Raw genomic sequence first — 22,834 nt, forward strand, 5'->3', positions numbered from 1 at the left:
GGTAAGTGTAGATAGAATTAACAGAATTAATCCCTCTACAGCTCTCCACCTGTACTAAACACTGGAATGTGTGTATTCAGCAAAGAGAAACAAGGAATTGAACCCTGATATGTGCTCCTCCCCTCTGTCACCCGGGCCAGAATAGGTATGCGACTGCTTTCATTTAGGCCCATTGTGTTCCTGTTATGGTACGTCAATGAAAAATCGACTTCTATTTAGGATTAGGGTTTGATATTTCATCAAAACAAAATCCATTAAAATACAAAATAAGAGTAAGGAAGGACATGAGTCAACATTCATTGTTAGTAAATTAGAGTGTTTTGCGAAATGCAAAGCTGATCCAAAATGGAAGGGGTTACCAGAACCCAAACCTACTGAGGATGGGATAGTCTCTTTGATGGTGTATATCATTTTCTATGACACTGGTAATATAAATAGAGCTATTCAAAATTTGATGGAAGTCCGTAATAATTTGGCATATATACAAAATAACCAGATCTGATGTCATCACATTCAATCATAATCATATACATTCAATAGATATGCATGGGCCCACAATGGCTTCATACAACCCCAGATATCACATGAATATATACTTTGAGATAAACAATATAATTGTTGCAAAGACTCTTAGTTGACAAAAGCTCTATAATTCCAATGTACATAAAATATTGTCATATTGCCCAAAGCTACTTCGACTATCTCTTTGGAGTACATTGACTTCGATTTGCTGCAAGTACTTTCAGAATACTGCAGGATAATACTGTACATAGATATGTGTGTGACTGTGTATCTGGTAAATGCAACCTGACAGTATAAAATGCCTAAAAGAGTGTGTCAGCATTTGGTAAAGCAAGCGACAGAATCTGTGTGTCATTGTGGTCGATGAGTTTCTGTGAAAGGAGCTGCTGTGTATCTGATGTGATGTGCAGGGTATGCTGGGTGTCACAGCAAAACAGCTGTTCCTGCTCAGAGCCGTTGGGCACCTGTGTGTGTGTGTGTGTGTGTGTGTGTTTGTGTGTGCGTGCGTGCGTGCGTGCGTGTGTGTGTGTGTGTGTGCGTGTGTGTGTATATACGTATGTGTGCAAGGGGCAGACTGCCTTGTATCACTGTCACTCAAAGAGACAGAGAAAGACACTGATGTTGTTTCATACTGACACCTTTCTGACTCCACCGTCCTTAACTCTTTTCCTGCTCCGGGCAGATGTATGCGTTCTTGTGTGTCATACAGTCACATCACATCAAACCATGAAACCCAAACTTTTGGCCTAAACCCCATTGCTCTCCTCCACAATCATATGTTGGCTCTCTCACTCCACTCTTCCTGCTTCTTTTCTTTCTCTCCTTTTCCAAACGCTTCAACAGTCTGGATGACTCTTTAAGGTGTCAGGGTTCACAAATCAATAAAAGTGGCTTTATTCCTGTTTGTTGTATGTCAAGTCACATTTACGTGTGTTGTGTGTGTGGGTGTGTGTGTGTGTGTGTGAGAGAGAGTGTTGGTTAGTTCAAATAATTTGATTGAATCTGAATCCAGTATTGAAGTCAATTTAAAACATTTAGGTTAATATTGAATAACCCAAATTCAAGCTTTCCGAATAGATTACAATTGAACTTTTTAGATCAAGGAATGAATACAAATAAAATATACACCAACTTGGATTCTGATCCAAGAATGGACTCATCTGCGTAGAGCGTATATTTGGTCCACACAGTTCCTGTGTACACACACTAGACATTAGGCTAGATTTGATGGCTGCTATCATATTGCTGCCATGTTTTTTTGTAGCAGCACAACATTGTAAGCCTCAGCAGAGGTTTGTGGGTCCTAGTCCTTATACAGATTGTGTTTTTAGTAATAATAATGTCATGAAAGATGAGTCAAAGGAACTCTGCTCTTTTATGAAAGAGACAATTATAAGTATTACTTTGGGCTGAAGAGAGGGTTAATTGTCTGCTCCTTAAGTCAACCTCCTGGCTGTTATTATGAACTGAGTGACACGGAGAGTTTGATGTTTACCTGGAGTGAGCAGGGCTGTCCAGAAATGTTTTTCTTTTTCTGCTCTAGTTTTGTCTCAAAAATACTCTCTCTGATGTTATTATGCTCTGAATTCATGGGTTTAGGCCATGGCTCGCACACACACAAACGCAACTATACGCGCACACACAGTCAGTAGCAGTCATGTTCCGCCAGCACTTCTTGTAATCCCTCAGACAAATTACAACGTCTTCTTCTCCTCCTCCTTTCTCCTCCTCCACCTCCCTCACTCCACTCTCTCCTTCCAGCTGCAATTGGATTTGGATAAAGATGGCTTTTCCTTTTCTTCTCTATTCTTCCCTGCTTTGGCTAAAGAGGGATTTGCCCGGGGAGATTACACACAAACACACAGACACATATACGTACATGCTCACAGACTGCAGCTCAGAGACATAGCATTTGAGGGAGAACATCTTCACTAACAAATAACCCTCACCCGCCGCCTCTCACTCCCCCCTGCCTGCACTATAGCGACAAGCTCCATAGCCAGAGGTCAACAACCTCTCTTGCATTCGCTGTCTTTCACTGCTTTGCTTCTCCTTCTCTCCCACAAACTCGGCCAACACGACTTATTATTAATCCTTTTGCACTACTTTCTCTCCTTCCTCTTTGTCCTTTTTGCACCCCCCCCCCCCCCCCCCATCTCATTATTGTCCTCAGTGCTCTTGTTCAGGTCAGAGGAGTTGGCTTTAACACAGTGAGATGTTAACTCAGAGCTCCCCACAGAGTATGCTTTCTCAGAGAGCAGGGGTTGACCTCCTGCCACTCCACTGTGAGCAGCTAAACCAATGTAATGGACAGTGTGTATTTGTGCCCTACCTGTGTGTGTGTGTGTCTGTTTGTGTGTATGTGTGTGCGCGCGTGTGCCCGCGTGTGCGTACGTGTCAAAAAAGCAGACTATCACAGTGACAGATAACTCAGCCATATTGTGTCGTATGCAGATTTGGCTACTATGACACACTGATAAAGTAAATATGCCCCCAAGGACTGAGTTGTGTGTGTGTGTGTGTGTTTGTGTGTGTAAAGGGGTTGGTGGTGGTGTGACTGAATAATTGAAGGGTAGAGGCAACAGATGGTCTTTAACCCTGAACCTCAGACAACAATCAATATTTAAGCAGAGAAGGAATGATACACTATACACATGTGCACACACACAGTTCAGTTTATTAACTCAGTAACGCACTCTTATAAACAGTACATGATTGTCAGTGTGGATGATATATGTGGTGTGTTTTGTCTGCCCACAAAGGGAGTTTGTTCTGTGTGTGCAGTGTGGGAGCAGGAGTTTAGAGTAAATGTATTTTTGGGTGGTTCAATGTGTGTTTTTGCCATGATTTTTTGTTAGATAGTCACACATGTGTGCATGCTTGTGGCCAGCATGCACAAATTGTTTTGTGCAGGCACTGTTTTCTATGCAAATATGTCATGATGCTATATGTACTGTATGTGCACAGAAGGGGACACCCGTTGTACATACAGTCTCTCTCTCTCTCTCTCTCTCTCCCTCCCTTCCTTTCTCTCTTCCTTCCTTTCTTTCTGTACTTCTTCCTCCCTGGGCCACCAGCAGTGGTAATGGGGAGGGACCTGTCAGCTCACTTAATGCAGCTAATGTTTGCCTGCGCCTGGGGACACGAGCACCGTGACACACACAGTCCTGACACACACAGTGCTCCGCTCTCTCCCTCTGTCACCACTCTGTCACATTCTCTCTCTTCTGCTCCCCCTCCCTTCGTCTCCCACTCTCTTTTCCTCCGTGCATCCCTCATTTTCTTCCAGCTTCTTCTCCCACACTGCACTGCACCCAGTCTCTTAAGCTTTTTCAGCTTTGTTTTTCCACACAGCTTGAAGCTTTTTAGGCCATGGCTATTATAATCACCTTCACCTTCCATATTACTTATGTGCTCTTGTTATTCCAAACAACCGCTCCACTTCAACTGCAGTGTCTAATTTGAGCATTTTTTTTGGTATTTTGTCCACCTCACACTATTTTCCGACTTCTCTGCTTGTCGGTAGCACTCGGCCACAATCTCATTCATATGCCCCACGTTACTCAAACAGGAGTATATGTGCTTTTATTGGGGACCATTTCTGATGTGAATAAGTACCCATTTGTTGTATTAGTGAAAATAATGGCAGCAGGATAGTAAACGTGGGAGAAATAAACTTCAGTGATCGTATTTATCATAATAAAGGAACATGTCACCCAGTGTAATGGTGTGACTCATTTATGTGTTTTTAATAGTTTCTAATAGAGGTCTCTGGCACACAGGAAAACGCTATTTGAGGCTTTACATATTAAGGATAGTCAACGTTGGTTTTGATCTTTTTATTATTCTTTATTATTTGGATTTGTTGACATCAAGAAAACGTATAATTTAAGGCCAAGTAAAACTAAACTGAAATTAAATAAAAGAAATCAAGTAAAATCTAGGCAGGGTAAATTCTGCATCCTCTCCCTTTTCCTCGCTATAGTCAAACCACAACAAATAAAAACATCTTGACATGCTGAATGCAACGCTTAGCTTTATGCTTGTAGGTAACCGCTATAGACACAGCCCTGTAACCGAACATAAGCAAATATAAGCCAGTGGAGAGCACAGGAAACGGCTACAAGGACAGGCAGGGAAGCTTAATAAAAACAAATGGCTTGTAGAAACAAAAAATACTCATGCTTTCTCTCTTTTTCTTCCTCCCTTACTGCTGCCTCCCTCCATCTATTTCTCCCTACGCTCCGTCGCTCTGATGAATATCACCCAAGCAAATCAGAGATGCAGAGGAATCTCTCATTTCTCACCCCTCTTTTCCCTCTCCTTATCTCTCCCTTTCTCTCCCACCCTCTCTGTTTCTTTGACTCTCCATCTCTTTCTTTCTTTCTTTCTTTCTCTCTACACCAAATTTTCTTATCTACCTCCCCTTCCTCCCTCTTGCGTATGTGGATCTCATTCTCTCTCATTATGATGATTTGAGGTTCAGCTTCAGTTGCTGGCCCATTAAAACAAAGCAGCAGCAGCAGCAGCAGCAAGCATCTCCTTTTCTTACACTGCAGGCAGACAGCTAGGCAATCTCATAAGATGGCCTCTACTATGCATACTGCATTATACACTGAAATACAAAAATGGCCAATGTGTGTGCTGTTTTTGTATCCAAATATAATATTTGGGAATTCTGTCATGCAGCAGAGATGGTGGAACACACACAGTACACATGCTGAATGACCTTGGAAAGTGCCACCTCGATCCAAACGTATCTCAGTGCCAGCCCTTTATGAGACCTCCCACTCTTTAGGGAGGGTATTGAGGATTGGACAGGGATTGGACAGTGGATGGAGGGGGAGGAGGGTAAAACCTAGATGTGAGATGGGGGCATGGACAGGGGCCCGGACTTTGCCATGGCTTTTTCACACGGTCCTGCCCTGTTCTGCTTTCCTGGATCCATATGTATCTGTACCCAGAGAGTTCATCCCCTGGCGTGTATGGACCATCATTAACAGTAGGCATCCCCAGCCATCCCAACAGTCCCACAACACACAGAATATGATTGTAAACTAATTAAGATAATAATGCAAGAAAGAAAAGAGCCAATGTCAGTTCATAACTACACAATGAACATTGTGCTCATGTGGGTGAATCTTAAGACTCAAATCTACCCCAGTGATTTGAGTGTCTGTCAATAGGGTTAGATGAGGAGGGGTAAAAAATAACAAGAGATTATTGAACTTCAGTTGTTTAAGCTGAAAGTGATTGATGTATTTGCGCAAAGGACAGGAAGAAGTCACCAAACTCATATTTAAGGAACTGAGGATGACAGGAAGATGGGAGAGACAGATGCAGTAAAGACATAGGGGAATAAAGTATACGGAGACGAATAGACCTCCCTTTCACTCAATCTACGAATGTTATTATATAGCATCAGTTACATGTTGATGGTTCTGGCATCAAGTCATACATTTTGTGGTCAAAAGGTTGTTTTATTTTCACATGTTGGGGTGTTGACCCTATAATTACAATCAATGTACACTGTGTAACAATATAAATTGATTTCATTTGGGTGAAAATTATTCTCAATTCAGAGCTCTTGTCTGGAGAGCCTTCTAGATTGGCATTCCCTTTATTTACAGATAGAAAAGGTGGTTTAAATGTCCATAATCAGAGTTCATCTGATAACAACTGCAAGGTTTGAAATTGTGAGATAGGCCTTTGAAGTTTGGCTGGTTGGACATTAGATACACATTATTCCAATGTTGAACAGATCCATGTGTATAGGATGTTCTTTTGTAAGGTGTATTATATTTTTGATTGACCACGCTGTGCTCAATGAGTCTGTTTTCAGTCACAATTCAATCTTAACTCACCCAGTATGTGTATTATTTGTCCAAATAGGTCATATTGTTAAGCTGGCTGAGATGATTCATATTTGAGCAAAACCCAGAAGTTTGTAATTATATGATTGGGGCGTCACTGTTTTTCAAATCACTTTTCCAATCTTGCCATACATGAATGACCTATGACTTTGGTCATGGTAAATGGAGTGTGCCACTCAAAATGCTTTACACTTCTTGTCATCAGTCATCATCAACCATTCACACCCACTGATGGGAGGAGCTACCATGCAAGGTGCCACTTGCCCATCGGGACTATCTGACATGTATACCCATTCACACGCCGTAGCCTGCAGGGGGAAATTGGGGTTAAGTGTACTCCGGATTGGTCACTTTTTGAAGGTCTTGGTCGACGAGCACGTTGTTGCTTCGGACTTCAAGACTCGTCAAGATTGCTAAATTAACTGCGCATTGTCTGATTTATTTGTTAACATATACTGTGATTTAATGCTCATGGATTACAAAGTAACATTTTCACACAAAAAACTGATCTTATTTTATCAAGACATTACTCATGATACACTAATACATACACACATATGTAGTAGATATGGCAGCAAAAGACGTGAAGGAAGAGGAATCTTGAGGAGTACCTATGGTTTGCATTTTCCATATATATTTCTGTAACAGGTTTCCCTGCTACCCGGTGAGTCTCGGACTGGTACAGAGGCAGCGCACAGCTTGAGGTCGTTTTCAAAAGGCTTTATTTGCTGACAAACACACATACACGCTCGGTGACGTTCCTCGCTCTTCTCCTCGCCTCTCAGTCCCTCCTGCTCTTTATTGAGAAGAGACAGATTAACCCCAGCTGAGGCTGATTAACCCTCAGCCCCAGCTGAAACTGATTAGACATCATCCTGGCACTGTTCCCTGAACCACACCCCCGCTCCACCCACTCTACACCTGAGTCTAACCACACCCCACTGCCACAATTTCCATATATATTTCAAGTGTATCATGCAGTATGGGATCCGCTCTGATGTTGATCTCAATACACTCTGGTTATGATCAGAACACTTGTGTCTGTAATGGTAAATGGGTTGCAGGGCCATTATTAATACATGTAGCAAAGCCCAGTAAAGAGAAAGGAACATGGTGTTTATTGAACCTGTTGGGTTGTTGCACTGTTGTCCTGCTGAGCATTCTTATCTCCAAGAATCACACATCACCATGCCATGGGACGCTGGATCGGCTGACAAGACCATAAAGCACGCCTGACTAGCCACTCTGTGTGTGTGTGTGTGTGTGTGTGTGTGTGTGTGTGTGTGTGTGTGTGTGTGTGTGTGTGTTTGTGTGTGTGTGTGTGTGTGTGTGTGTGTGTGTGTGTGTGTGTGTGTGTGTGTGTGTGTGTGTGTGTGTGTGTGTGTGTGTGTGTGTGTGTGTGTGTGTATGCAGGCGTGGGTATGCAGGGGTGTGCAAGCGCGTTCCTGCAGATACATGTATTTGCTATCGGGACTTTGTGCTTGACTGCTTGTGTAAGTCCTACATATGCTGAGTGTGGTATGTTTGTGTGACAAGGACACAAAAGAATTCCCAGACTAGGGAAAAATCTGGATACATGAAAGCATGTAATGGAGATGGACTCCCATACTCTCCTCCTGCATCAGTGTCCTCATCATCATCAAACTCTCTGGGGTCTTTAGTTTTCTTCCAGTCCTCAATCTGTCTTTCTTCCTTTTCTCTCTTTTAGTTCCTCTTTGCTTTCCTTCTATTTTCTACTCTTTCCGTCTCTCTTTTTTTGTCCCCTCCCCCTTGCTCTGACAGTGACATTGGGCTAAAGTGGGACAGAGTGTAGGTGGGCAGTGAGGCAGAAGAGACAGCCACACAGGGAGGCAGGGAGAGCTGCTGCTGTGGTGCCCCCTCCTCCTCCTCCTCCTCAAATCACGTACTTTGGGCACTCCTGGCCCCTCAGGCCTCCCCGCAACGTCTGGGGGACCCGCTTTTAGCATGTCACCACTACTCCACTCCAATCTGAAACATCTGTCTCTGCAGCTCTTTCGCTTCCCATCATCCCTCATTTCGTTCTCTTGCTTTAACTCCTCCTCCTTCTCCTCCTCTTCATCCTCTTTTGGGTCTCTGTCGCCAAGATGCCCAGCAACAGCGCCGAGGGTGCATCATCACGGTGGCGCAGGCAAACGAAAGGAGCCAGGGAAGGAATGTGTAAGAGAGTTGCGGGCCTTCACCACCCACCCTACTTCGTTCCCCTCCCCCTTCCCTCACCCCTCGCTCCTCACATCCGCCTGCCATGCAAGGTGCACTCAGCCGCACACAGGCCTTGCTCCCCGGTGACCCCCCTGCTCCCTGAGATTCAGTATGTGTCACTATGGTGCTGCTTACATGCTGTTGCTCTGTAGTACTCCCACTGAGGCCAACATGGCTTTACAAAGGGCAAGGCTTTATTGATTTGTGTGAGAGTTTATCACATGTGTGCCTGTGCTCTCCATGTCTCCCTTTCCATCATGCACACGAGCTGCAGCATTGTATCTGTGCAGATACCTGCGTTGCCACAAGTAGACTATGGAATCAAGTAAAACAACTAAACACAAACTGCAACTCCAACATGCTGCTTTCAGAAAATATGTCTTTTCCCTGAGTTTTCCTCTAATTAATAGATGACAATCACACAAAACTGACCTGTGTGATATTTAATGCTTCACCTTTTTGTGTTTTTTTGTGTGACCTTATTTGCAGAAATAAGGTCACACTTATTAGTAGACTCTGTGTCCAGGTGTGTGTTGTGTGTTTTTAGATATGTCCCGCTGGTCTTCTCATGACTGGAGAGCATGTCTCTATCTATTATATATGAGACTGAATAATTAAAGACAAAAGCCACACAATGCACCGCATGTTGACAAGTCCAGATTAGGTGTTTGTGTATGTGACATTGTCAGTAACCAAATGTAATCAAATAATTGTAGTTGTAAGCCTTTTTTGGTTGTGTGGTTTTGTGTTCACTCTGACATACAGAACATGGGGGGTTGTGTCACTTTGTCTTCTCTTTTTCTTTTCCATCCCATTTTTCTAATTATTTTCTCTTCATCCAGACATCCACGTCTGCCTCCATCTTGCTGCTTCAATATTTTTGGCCATTCCAATTAAGGTTGCTTAAGTATGGCCGAAGCCTTTAACCATTACAAAGGGAAAAACACTAATGAAGCCACGGGGAGTGGGCTGATGATGAAAACAGACAGAATATCTGATTTTTCCTTCTTTCTATTTCTTTTGGTTTGGATGAGTGCATTTTTTCATTTCCTTTAGTTATTTGTCTTTTTCCTCTCTCTAGTCTCAAGCATGAGTTGCTCCGAGAGGGTGAGGGGTGTGTGGGTGTATGGGGTGTCACCTTCTAATAACAGATATAGAAAGAGAAACAGAGAGACATCGGCAGGAAGAGAGACAAAGGTAGACCACAGAGAAAAAAGGAAATAGATATCAAGATAGGGAAAGACAAAGAAAACGGGAGACGTGGTATAGTTGGGGAGGGTGGCAGCTGGCATTTGACGGGGAAGCATGCCTTTTTAATGAGTGCATTAGTCCTCTGCATACCTATCCTCCGATCACTGCGTCATATTGAACCTGGTATACAGACAGAACAAGGCAGGAGAGGGGGATGAGAAAGTCAAGGGTTGGGGCAGAAAAACCGAAACACGTGTAGAGCGATAAGAATAAATAGAGAGAGAAAATGAAATTATGTTTTAACCTTCTTCTTCAACCTCTGGTTGAGTCAAATAAAGTGGCAGTAATATAACTTTTGTGTGGCTCTTTCTCTGTCTATCTTGTTCTCAGTAGCACTCAGTTGAACTATTATAGACTACTTTGACTGTAAAAAGAGAGGAGATAGGAGCAAGCGTCATTCATTTCACAAGAGAGAGATAGAGAGCGAGAGAGAGAGAGAGGCTCAGACAGGGAGAGAGCCTATTGTCGCTAGGTGTAGATTTCCCTTTGTCAAACACATGTCAATTCTTCCGACCAAACAGAGGAGAGGAGAATAGGAACATTATAGTAGCAGAGAAAAGGATGAAGGGAGAGAAGGCGGGTATTGATTTGACACTTGGGGAATCACACCACAGCTCTTTTCATTTTCATTCATCTGCCCTTGTAATGGGGGTGTTCATATGGCAGCTAGGGGGAGAGTGCAGTAGGTGGGATTTAGGAGGATGACAACATTTGATTAGAATCCAATCTATATTATCCCTCATCACTGCCCACCTTTTAGCCCCTAAACACACAGACATGCATGTATGCACAGGTGCACATGCATGCTTTAGACACACACAACCATGTACACACTCTTGCCTATAGATGTGAGTGAGGGTGTTAATTACATGTTGGGCCTGAATGGACTCACAGTTGTAGTCCTGTTTTATGTAGTGTGTGTGTGTGTGTGTGTGTGTGTGTGTGTGTGTGTGTGTGTGTGAGTGTGTGCGTGTGTGTGTGTGTGTGTGTGTAATACAAAGAGGGTGTGTAGGTACAGTACGAGCAGTTTAAATGAAATAGCTTTTAGTAGGCCTTCCCAGTGCCTCCTTGAATCATCCATAATGGGCCCTTGGTAATTATTAAATAAACTAGCCAGGGGAAGGTGTGGAGGAGGATTAATCAGGTCTGATGCCTTTCATTTTTTCTGACACTGACAAACATCATATTTACCTGTTCCCTGTTGAAAGAACAAATGCTTAATGTGATTTTTAGGAAACCTTTTGCATATTTTGGTGTGCTCACAGGCTGTTTTTATACAAATCAGCATTGATTTTATTATAGTGTACTGCATGTTTAATGATGTACCTCGCTGTAAATGTTGCTCATCAGCTGAAGCAGACGATTTGATATGCTCAGGCTCATACACGCTATTATCTAAGTCAAAATTGTTTAAGCCCAATTACTATAAATTTGAATATCTGGAGGGTTGTAGTAAGGATTTTGTTACTCTGGTAAGTTCAGTCCAGAGTCAAAATAGATTGATTTGTATTAGAACCTCACATGCATCTTAAAGCATTACAATATGTCCAGAAAAAATGTAGTTATGACTTCACTTTCTTTTTCTCACTGTCGGGACCAATTAAATAATTTTAAACTAACCTGGCCCAACACGGTGTCACATTTGCACTAGCTACACTGCTGGATGGCCATTTTGGAGTCACTCTGTGTTGCTGTTTTTGCTCTCTTACTGTTGCTTTGTGCACTTCACTGATTCTCTTGTATGTTTGGCTGCTTGCAAGGTTTCTCCAGCCCGCTATTGTTGGCTGCTTGTTTGTAAAATCCATTCGATTGACTATTTTGCCCTTTTTCTTATATTGAATCTGTCACACCGTATTTTCACATCACAAATACATCCACCTTGTTTACCAATGTTAAATCCTCTGTCACAAAATGTCTCTTGCAGAGAGTTGACTAACTGCTGGTAAGTTGGGCTGTAGCACTGGGCCATATGCCACATTATTATTTTATTAGTCTGCCATAATATCCTCTGTAGCTAACATTACCCCTCACACACACAGACACACACACAGTTTAATTGTGCCAACCATTGTTCCAATGAGACTTAACACAAGAGGATTACAATTTTGGACTGAAGCAGTAGAGCTGTCCGTGGGGCTACCTCCACTAGTATTCCTGAGCATTTGGAAATGTAGCTGTCCATGGTGCTGATTTGCAGTACACCTTGAACATTTCTCCAATCAACACCACTTCGCATGGGTATATGCACTACTGTAGACTTTCACAATGGTATGTTTTCTGGCTTGTTACAAATTCCTTAGCTATACACACTCCATTTGCTGACTATGCTGTGTTTAAATAATTGATGAATAAAGTTAAGGTAGATGCATCTTGCTTAACTCTATTGATGTACAATAGCTCTAATGGTAACCCCCCTCATCTATCATTTAAACATCCTTAAACTTCAACTGTGTTTCATCGTAGCACACATATTGTTTGTAGTGGTTCATAGCGTGCTGAAAACAGTCAGATTCATCTGCCCAGTAAAGTATTTCTGTGTTTAATTGGAGGTGATAGAATTTTGAGGTGTTTGGCCTGAATGTTCTTAAGTATATTTCAGAGGCCTTTGGGAATACAGGGCAGCAAACAAACATTATATTCTCAATGAGTCTTTCACATGCAAGCACAGGGGACTAGCGGTGATTTCATTGAGGTTGCGCCCCATTTTGCAGTATTTCTCTCAAAACAGCAATACAGAGTTCTCTGTTCCAAAAGTGCTCTTGATTAATAATAGTAAAATGATCTGAAAATGTGATTTAGCTTTAACACACTGACAAACAAGCATATGCACCCTTATATGATTCTGAAACACATTAAACAGAAACTTATACGCCCTTCATGCCTTGTGTGTGTGTGTGTGTGTGTGTGTGTGTGTGTGTGTGTGTGTGTGTGTGTGTGTGTGTGTATGTGTGCGTGTGTGTGTGTGTCAGAGAGAGAGAGAGACAAAGCTGGTTAAATTAGCAATGTAATGATAAGTGGATATATGGAGACACGATGGCAGGAAAGAAGAAAAGCAGAAAATGAAAAGCTGAATCAAGAGGAGGAGAATAAATAACAAATGTGTAGGTGTTCCCCACTGTCTGCTTATTGCTGTGGAATCCTGCAGTGAGGATGCTCTCCACAAAAACACATACAATTTGTTGAGTGCGCTCTACAAACGTTGATTGTGAGACAGTGGGAGTAAGAATGTGTAGATTGTGAAACAGATTGAGAGTGTGTGCGTTTATACGTGTGTTCATACATTTGGGAAAAGTCCATTTTTACAACTATAGTGATCTGTATTGTACCAAGCATGTGGTCCATTTAGCCTTAACATCTGAAAGGCAAACCTCGACAATAATGGCCGTGACAGTCTTCAGCATGTGTTTTTGTTAAAAAGCACTGAGTGAATAATAAAGTGACATGATGCGCGGGGAGATGTGTTGAGCTCCTCTGTGGCCTGTAGCCCAAGCCTGTGAACCAATTACAGATCCATTCAGCAGTTTCTCTCTCCTCTGATCTCCATCGCCATCATTTAAATGGCTGATTCCATTTTTACCTCTAATGAAGGGTACTCTGTCGCACTTACAAAGCATACACACACACAGACACACACACACACATGCAAACACACACTTGCACATGTCGCTGTGTGCCACCGCAGCGCCCCCTACCCAGCTGTTGTCACGTGAGTGCACAGGCCCTAGCAACAGCGAGCGAGACAGCGAACAAAAACGAGAGATCCTAGCGAGAGCAGGGGAGAGAGGAATGGTTAAAGAGAAGGAAAGAGATGGGAGGGAGGGGGAGCCATAGAGCATTAATAAGTGATGAGTCCAACAGTGTGAATTGCTGTTAGTTAGCATTGCTGCAGCACTGCCTTCATTTGTATGGCAGCACCAAGAACAAACCCCCTTACTTACGCCATTTCCTCTCTTGCTGTGTTTTTCTCCATTATCACTTTCTTTCTCACTTTGCCTCACTGTTTTATCTATTTCTGTCTCTTTCTTTTCTCTTTGGTCTAGCCAGCGTCGCAAAATATGAATATCTTTTCTTCGTTAATTTCTTTATCTTTTTTTCCTGTCTGATCTAATTATTTTCTCCAACCTGCCACATTAGCATCACCATTTATGTTCATTGTTTTGCGCTTGCTATTCTTTCCCCCCCCTGTTTGATGATCATTTGTTAAAGACAGCATGGGATATATATAGCTGTGACTTTCCTGCTTCCCTTCATTTTCTGCCTCCATCTTTTTTAATACCTCCTCCATCTAACATACCTCCCCTTCCTCTGACTCCCCTATCTATCTCAAAGGAGAGGGGTGTCCTCTCTCTCAGGGAACTTTGGGGAAGACAAGTGATGCTCCAGGGCTCCTTGATCCTTTTTTCATTGTGTCCATCTCTCTCTCTCTCTCTCCATCTCTCTGTCTCATTATTTGCATGTATGTCTGTGGAATTTCTGGAATACATACACACACATACATTCCTGCCTCAGGCTGATCTGCTGAACTGATTCCAATACTTCCAGACTCCCCTAAAAGAAAGGGGCACAGACTAAAAGGCAAAAGGGTATCGTTGGAGAGAGGTAGAGGGCAAAGGGGAGACTTGGTGAATAGATATCAAGGAGTCAAGGATGAAGTGTGTGGATTTTGCGTCTCTCCGGGATGTGGGATGGCCCTCAAAAAATATCCACAGCAAAAAATGAAGGGAAAAAAGCACATACATACATACACACACACACACACACACACACACACACATACACACACTCAACAACAACAAACTCCTGGAGGCGTAGGCAGACTAGACAATAATTGATCTTCTCTCCTACACGAGAGGCTTGCAAGGGGAGAAAGGGAGAGGGACATAAAGAGAGATGGATAAAGACGTAGAGGAATTGTTTTTACCCATGTGTGGCTCTCAGGCCTGCAGGCCCCTCATCTCTCTCACTCTCTCCCCCCTCCTCTGTCACTCCCAACGGCATGTTTCTCTTTATCTCCCTATCTCTCCCTCCATCAATCTCCATCTGCCGTCCTCCTCCCTGTAGGGTGAGCCCCTTCCTCTCCTCCTCTGCCTCCCTACATTGCTGTCTGTACTCTGTCCACTGTTTTAGGTGTCACATCTCCACAGACAGCAGTGACTAGAAATTAGAGATAAGGGAGAAAGAGCTCAAGTGAAAAGAGGAGAGTGGAAGTGAAGAGTAGAAGAGTAGGCTGATTTCAGAGCGGCCAAGGGAAGATAGAGGATTTTATATTTCACCTAGTGTTGAAATTATTAATTGATCAGAAAATGTATCAAAATGAATCTTTTGACCATTTGAACTGGCTGCTTTTAGTTTCTGTCACTACATGCTGTAGCTGGACATACCTATATACTGTTATTTTCAAATGTAGGCTACTCAAATATGCATCAATTGGCATGTGTTTTTGCAAATTAAGATCTTTTTTGTTAGTTTTTAACACACGGCAAATGTTTATCAATAGATAGAGTAGATGGAAACTGTGTTGATTGCACACTCTATGCTACATAAGAAATTGATTATGCAGAAATAATATGGAGAAATATAAATCAGGGAAAAATCTTTCACAAGCTTAATGCCCCTTGTGCCACTCTCTTTTCTCTCCATTCTTAACCATCTCTGAAGTTCTTTCTCTCATCCCCACTCTCTCTCCTCTTCTTCCCTTCTGGTCTGTCTTCCTCTCTCCAGGCATGTTGTGACAGGTTGTAGCAGTGTGTTATACAGGGTTCTCCTCGCCAAGTGCATATTATCCTGTAAGGCTTAATACCCAGGTTGTAACAAAAGGGCAGGCTTGGAAATTACAGCTTACTTGTGTGTGTGTATATATATATATATATTCAGACATCTTACAGCTCAGTAGTACACAGATATTGTAACAGATCTGACATTAAAAGTTGGGGACTCTAAAGCTCTAAAAGCTGATCAGCAGCATTGAAATTATTAGTCAATTAAATGATTAGTTAATCGGCAAAACATTTATCCATAACTCTTTGAGTATTGCTTCATTGCTCAAGTCAAATTGATCACAATTACACTCCCCTTCCCACTCAATTGGTCCTGTTTTTTTGTCATTAAGAATTGAATACACACGCACACACACACAACCTTGGTTATTGATACTTACACATTCATATTTACACATGTCCATTGATACATTCGGCAAACATCTTGTATTGACATTTACATATATAGATGCCTATAGAAATGTGTACAGATGAGCACGCTCATATCAGACGATTAATATTGGGAATCTATTAACAATTAAAAAGGTTTGAGTAAAAAAAATTACTGAAGTTTACACACTACAGCAGTCTCTTTTTAGCAACAATTAGCCATATCTAAACACCCTAAAGTTTCAGAATATATATTTGCTTTGACTAGGTGAACTATGAACTTGTTTCTCTGTGTGTGTTTGTTTCTCTGTGTGTGTGTGTGTGTGTGTGTGTGTGTGTGTGTGTCACATATTTCCAGTATTCAACTATTCAATGCTCCTGTGTTTTACTCAAGTTGTCTCTTGTCAACATTCCAGAGATACAATGAAACACCATGTACATGCAAACAACAGCCAAAGTGTTCACACACACACACACACACACACACACACACACACACACAAACTGCAATAGAATTCACAAAACCAAACAATCTGCAATCTACAACAAACCCTGAAGTGCACATTGTCTAAAAAACCCTTCGGGGGAATAGAATACAAAAAGAGTCAGAGAAGCGGAAAGAATCAAACACTGAAATACACTCTCCTCGTCTCTTCTCCTTCCATCTCTCTCTTCTCTTCTTCTTCTTCTTCTTCTTCTTCTTCTTCTTCTTCTCTAACATACACACACACACACACACACACATGTGCACATGTATTGATATGGAGATAAATCAGACCAAGCAGTCACTGATGTGAAATGAAAATGACACTAATCTGCTGTTACCATAACACACAGAGACACATCAATTATTTACACCTACAATAACACCCCTCTCTCTTGTCTCTTTCTCTTCCCCCTCATCGGTCTTTCTCTATTGTGTACATCTCACTCAATGGATAGGACAGAGTATGTTAAAAGCTACCATGTGTCACCCAATTACTGTGGTTGGGCCTCGTGAAGACACGTATATTCTAGTCCTGCCTTTCCTTCTGAAATTCAGTGTTTTCGCTGAGAAACATGCTTATGGTTTGTCAAGAGGGCCTCATGGTAGAGAGGATGGCTTCTCTCATCTACTCCAAAAGCAACATACATCCTAACAACCTTTTCATCACCCAAATAATCATTTTGTTTGTTTTGCAATCATATAAAAATGAAAAATAATGAATATTCATATGTTCATTCAGAATAGTGAATACAACTTGAAAATACTTTCGGCATTAAGAGAATTGTGTATTGATATAGAAATAAAAATTAAGAAGTAACTGTGGTACACACGTTTACATCCATGTTATGTGGAAAAGGCATTGTGTGGAATGTAAGGTTTATCTTTTTGGTAATTGTGGTCATCATTTCAAGTTTTGTTATTAAACCACTGACATATTTATCTTTGACCTGCTAAAAGTAGTGTGACAGTGTAACACACATGTAGTAGAGCCTTAACATCAGTCAACTGATACAACAGCATACAACATGTCAGTTACACAGTAAATCTATCTAAAGTTTGCTAACATTAGCCACCATAAGCTACAGGTGATACCAGGCCAAGTAAGGCTGCAACACCTCTGAGTGTATTGAGTTCAGCAAAGGTGCATTTAATGGGGCTGCACGGTGGTGTAGTGGCTAGCACTGTCGCCTCACAGCAAGAGGGCCGTGGGTTCAATTCCCGGTCGGAGCGGTCCTTCTGTGTGGAGTTTGCATGTTCTCCCCGTGGCAGCGTGGGTTCTCTCCGGGCTCTCCGGCTTCCTCCCACAGTCCAAAGACATGCTGCAGGTTAATTGATCTCTAAATGTCCCATAGGTGTGAATGTGAGAGTGAATGGTTGTATGTCCCTACATGTGCCCTCGATGGACTGGCGGCCTGTCCAGGGTGTCCCCTGCCTTTGCCCTATGTCAGCTGGGATAGGCTCCAGCGCCCCCGTGACCCTAATGAGGATAAGCGGTATTGAAAATGGATGGATGGAAGGTGCATTTAATTGCTTATGAGTTCAGCTTTTTATTTTTTGACATAGATAGATATTATTTAGGTATAGAGAAGACCAGAAAGTGAACAAAGCCCTAGTGGAGATTATTACATTTAATTGAAAAAAACAAAAGAAAGAGATGATCCATTATTACTAAATCACAATCCTCCAAATTGATCTATCTGTCCAGCATATGACACCCTCTTTCAATAGACCCTGCAAATAATATGGATTTGTTATCACTTGTTACTCTGCTAATTAACGTATCCCTCTCCTACCTGTTCCCTCTCTGCTGTCCTCCACAGGTAACCGCTTTTTCCTGACCTCATTTGGCGCTCTGTATATCTCAGAAGTGCAGAAGGAAGATGCTCTGTCCACCTACCGCTGCATCACAAAGCACAAGTACAGTGGAGAGACTCGCCAGAGCAATGGAGCCAGGCTCTCTGTTATGGGTAGGCAACGTACAGTTATCATTTCCTTTCATTGTAGTTGCTAATTGTCAATCAAAGCATGGCTTTTCTTTTAGTTTTATTCTTCAAAAGACAAAACAAAACAGCTGTTTCCTCTGTTTCTAGTCTTTGTGCAAAGCTAAGCTAACCATCTGCTAGCATTAGCTGCATAGTTACCCTATTGTCATGACATTGATATCTATCTTTTCATTTAATTCTTAGCAAGAAAGTGAATACAAGGATTTCCCAAAATGTCAAACTATTAATTGAAGTATCTACAAATTGGTTGAAGTACTGATTGTAAAGTATTTAATTGATATATTGTTATGGATGTGCTTCACATACAGACCCTACGGAGTCCACCCCGTCACTGCTGGACAGTTTCCAATCCGGTGAGGTACAGGTGGGGCACATTGTGGAGCTGCCCTGCATCGCTTCCGGATACCCAAACCCCACCATCCGATGGCTAAAGGATGGTCGGCCATTACCTGCAGACTCCCGCTGGACGCGGCGCACCTCTGGCCTCACCATTTCAGATTTGAGGCTCGAGGACAGTGGCAACTACATCTGTGAGGTCACCAACAGTTTTGGCTCCAAAGAGGTGACAGGTCACCTCAACGTCATAGGTGGGTAAAGGACTGAAAAGAGTTTAACTGAATAATAAAATAGCAAGATTCAGCACATATCCAACGCATCACTGCTTACTTCATTCATCCATTGTTCCACAATGACAAGACAAGTTCAAGAGTGGGATGAATGTGATGTCAGGTGTGATGGAGACATCCTTTAAGCTCTGTTGGCTTTGCCCTGGCCCCATGCCTCCTTCACGCCCCTCTCCAAACCACCCTTCTCTGGGCCGAGCGTGAGCTTGATCTCCAAGGATGGCTTGTTCCCCCAGCGAGGCATCGCTACGGTGACCGAGCAGAACAGCGGTCTTGCAGGGCTGTCCTTCTCTTTACGTAGGATGTGAGAGCGGGAGGGAGAGACACAGAGATTCTCATGATGTTGTGTGTATAAATAAACGAGGGTGGGAATATGGGGAGAGAGGAGATGTGGTTGGGAAAGGGTGAAGCTAGTAGACACTGCGCAGACAGGCCACAGGGCACATCACAACACAACCCACAAACCTCCTATGACAGATCATAGAAGGTGGTACACATACACACACATGTGGACACACACTTCGAGGAGATGCACTTATTGCCCATGAAGAAAGTCTTCCACGAGCATGGTCACTCCCTGACACACATGTTCACACACATTCAGCAGCCTAAAGCACTTAACACCAGCTGCTTTATTGCTCACTGACATTTTCTCCCCTTTCCGTCTTTCTGTCTCAGTTTTCCTTGCTGCTTAGCACACACACTAGACAATCACACCAACATATGATTCGGGTTGCCTGGCCCGACTCAATCAAAATTGCTTCTGTTCAGCAAAAGCAATACCACCACATTCTGTACCTTGTGTTTAGATATTAACTTGTGAATGAGAAGGTATGACTGACAATAAAAAATGCACGTTCTTGTCCTTTTTTAAATCTCTGCCTGGTCCTCTCTAGAGCCACTGCGGGTCACCTTGTCTCCCAAGAACCTGAAGACGGGGATCAGCAGCACAGTCATCCTATCCTGTGCCGTCCAGGGTTCCCCTCACTTTATTGTGTCCTGGTACCGTAACACAGAATCGGTGCTGCCCGATCAGCATTTTTCCATCCAGGGGGCTCACAATGAGACATTGTTCATTTCCGCTGCACAAAAGAGACACTCGGGAGCTTACCAGTGCTTTGCCACGCGCAAAGGCCAGACTGCCCAGGACTTCTCCATCATACTGCTCGAAGGTGAGGACAGGCAGGGATTACCATGCCGGTACAAACTCATGCATGTATATATGTCCAAGGTGCAATTCATGTAATGCCTATACTATATGGGGAGTTGTGTGTCTGTTACCAGGATATTTTTTTCCAGTTTTGTCTGTATTTTGACAAATTATTGTGAAGGTAATGATAAGAGAGCAAGGGAGAACTGATTGACTTCCATCTATTCAGTGGGAAATAATAGTTTAATTAACATAAAATACACGCAATGACAATTGCATAGCATTTCTGTTATGTTTCATCTAGTGTAATCTAGAAAAAATCTAGAAAATGCTGATTTTATTTTAGTGCAACACACTGTTACCATTTGTTTATATATTCACACCTTACATCTCTTGTCTTTTGATTGTTTCTCAGATGGTACTCCCCGCATCGTCACCTCCTTCAGCGAGAGGGTGGTGCTCCCAGGTGAACCGTTTTCCCTGATGTGTGCTGCCAAAGGAGCACCTCCCCCCACCATCACCTGGACCCTGGACGACGAGCCTGTTGCCCGGGACCTGTCGCGTGTCCGAACCAGCCAATACACGCTCTCGGACGGCAGCACTGTGAGCCACGTCAACATCAGCAGCCCGCAGATTCGCGATGGAGGAGTGTATCGGTGCGCCGCACGAAACTCGGCCGGTAGTGCCGAGTACCAAGCGCGCATAAACGTAAGAGGTGCCTGTCTACTTTTCAATATCAGTCATACAGAGGCTTTTTATGGCCTGACCCCTACCCTGACCCATATCCTATCCTCTACCCTTCTATATCTCTATCTCTAGGTTTGTATGTGTAATTTGCTTTACTGTATATTTTTAGTTTTTCTCTTTCTTTCTTTCTTTTTTTATTTATCTATCAATCTTTACATTTATATAATAAAATGTGCAGCCATCGGTGTTTTGTTCCTCAAGCAGCACCTATAGTGTATGTTGTCTGTCTCATTATATCTTTCTTTCTTGTAGTCTATGTTGTTTGTGAAGAAACACATACATATGAACACCATAAGAAAACAAATACAACTACTCATACACCTGATGTAGCTACCTGTACTATGCTCACACACATAGTTCCAACAGAGAGATTATAGCTTCACATATGGAGAGAAAGAGTGGCTAAATGAGAAGAAGCAATATTAAGGGAATGTGAGACAAATGGATGAAGAAACTTCAGAAGAGAAAGAAACAGATGGCCAGAGACCAACTGAAGAGAGAGAATAGATGGAATGAGAGAAGAGGGGAGGAGTGCCAGTGTCTGCTGGGGGGAGTGATGGTGAACTCTGGTGACAGGACTGGTGATGTCACTGTCGTCAGAGATGACAAAGATGAGGAGCGACACCGATGGACAGGGCTGTATCACTGTCTCCATATCTCTCTCTCTCTCTCTCTGTCTCTCTCTCTCACGCATACACACACACACACACACACACACACACACACACACACACACACACACACTTTTCTCTGTCCTTTAAGTGAGATGTGTGATTGTGAGTCGGCTCTAAGGAGACATGCCAGAATGAACATTGGAGTAAGAATGAACTCAATTGCCAGAGAGCTTCAGCCTTGCATGCAACACACATACAACCAATACACACATGAAAGAGCAGTAACACACTATGCTTGCCCACTCACTGAAATGTGATACACTTAACTTATCTCTTTCAGTGAGAGGCCAAAAGCAAAGATACTCAGTATCAGTAGTTGAACACACTTCCACGTGTATACTGTTAATGTGCTTGTGTGTGTTGGCGTGTGTGTCTGTGCGACGTTGCTACTGAATAATACATCTTTCACTCGTCAGAGCTGTGACTTCAAAGCTCAGCACTCGCTGAGAAAGGGAGGAGAGCGAAAGAGAGAGAGAGAAGTGGGTAGGAGGGCCCGAGACAAAAACAAAGATACAAAAAGAACAATGGTGAGAAGGTCACAGAAGAATTGACAGATGATTGAGTGATAGCTCCCAGTGTCCTCCAGTAATGCTAAACACATTTTGTGTCCATCTCACTCAATCCTTCAGTCTCACTTTTGGCAGTGGTACATGACCAACTTATTGTGGGCGACTGTGGGTCAGTGGTTAGCATGCCCGTCTTTCAATCAGGGGGTTGGCAGCTCGATCCCCGCCCTAGTCGATGTGTCCTTGAGCAAGACATTGCTCCCTGTAGCTGTGTCTACGGTGTAACATGTAAAGTGTCTTTGTGTATCTTAAAAAGCGCTATATAAATTAAATGGATTATTATTGAGGCAGTCAAGCTTAATTTTTGTTATATATTTATATTGTATCATTCACATGGATTTTGTTCCTGTTAGTCTACTGTACCTGTTGTGGTCAGTATTGCTCGTTCTCATTGTCACTGAAAATACTGTAGCCCACGTAGCAAGATCTTCATAGAGGTCACAGCACACATGTTGAAACAACAGAAAACAATTGTATTTGTTACACTATGCAACACTAGGAAATGCACAACACCTTGTCTATGCCCCACAGTGAATACAATGTGCTTTGCAATCCCTGATTAGGTTGTTGAA

General features: G+C 42.7%; 1 protein-coding gene across 1 annotated transcript in view; it reads left to right on the forward strand.

The window, feature by feature from the left end:
* Positions 1-22,834, forward strand: part of LOC117741916 (Down syndrome cell adhesion molecule-like protein 1 homolog) — an 89,051-nt gene that overhangs the window by 36,803 nt on the left and 29,414 nt on the right. The window contains exons 4-7 of the mRNA XM_034549180.1: positions 18,320-18,466; positions 18,811-19,089; positions 20,022-20,297; positions 20,691-20,990. Of these exons, the coding sequence (XP_034405071.1) occupies positions 18,320-18,466; positions 18,811-19,089; positions 20,022-20,297; positions 20,691-20,990 (1,002 nt within the window). The remainder of the gene's footprint in view (positions 1-18,319; positions 18,467-18,810; positions 19,090-20,021; positions 20,298-20,690; positions 20,991-22,834) is intronic.

This window comes from Cyclopterus lumpus, chromosome 13, assembly GCF_009769545.1.
Source record: "Cyclopterus lumpus isolate fCycLum1 chromosome 13, fCycLum1.pri, whole genome shotgun sequence".
Classification (NCBI taxonomy): domain Eukaryota; kingdom Metazoa; phylum Chordata; class Actinopteri; order Perciformes; family Cyclopteridae; genus Cyclopterus; species Cyclopterus lumpus.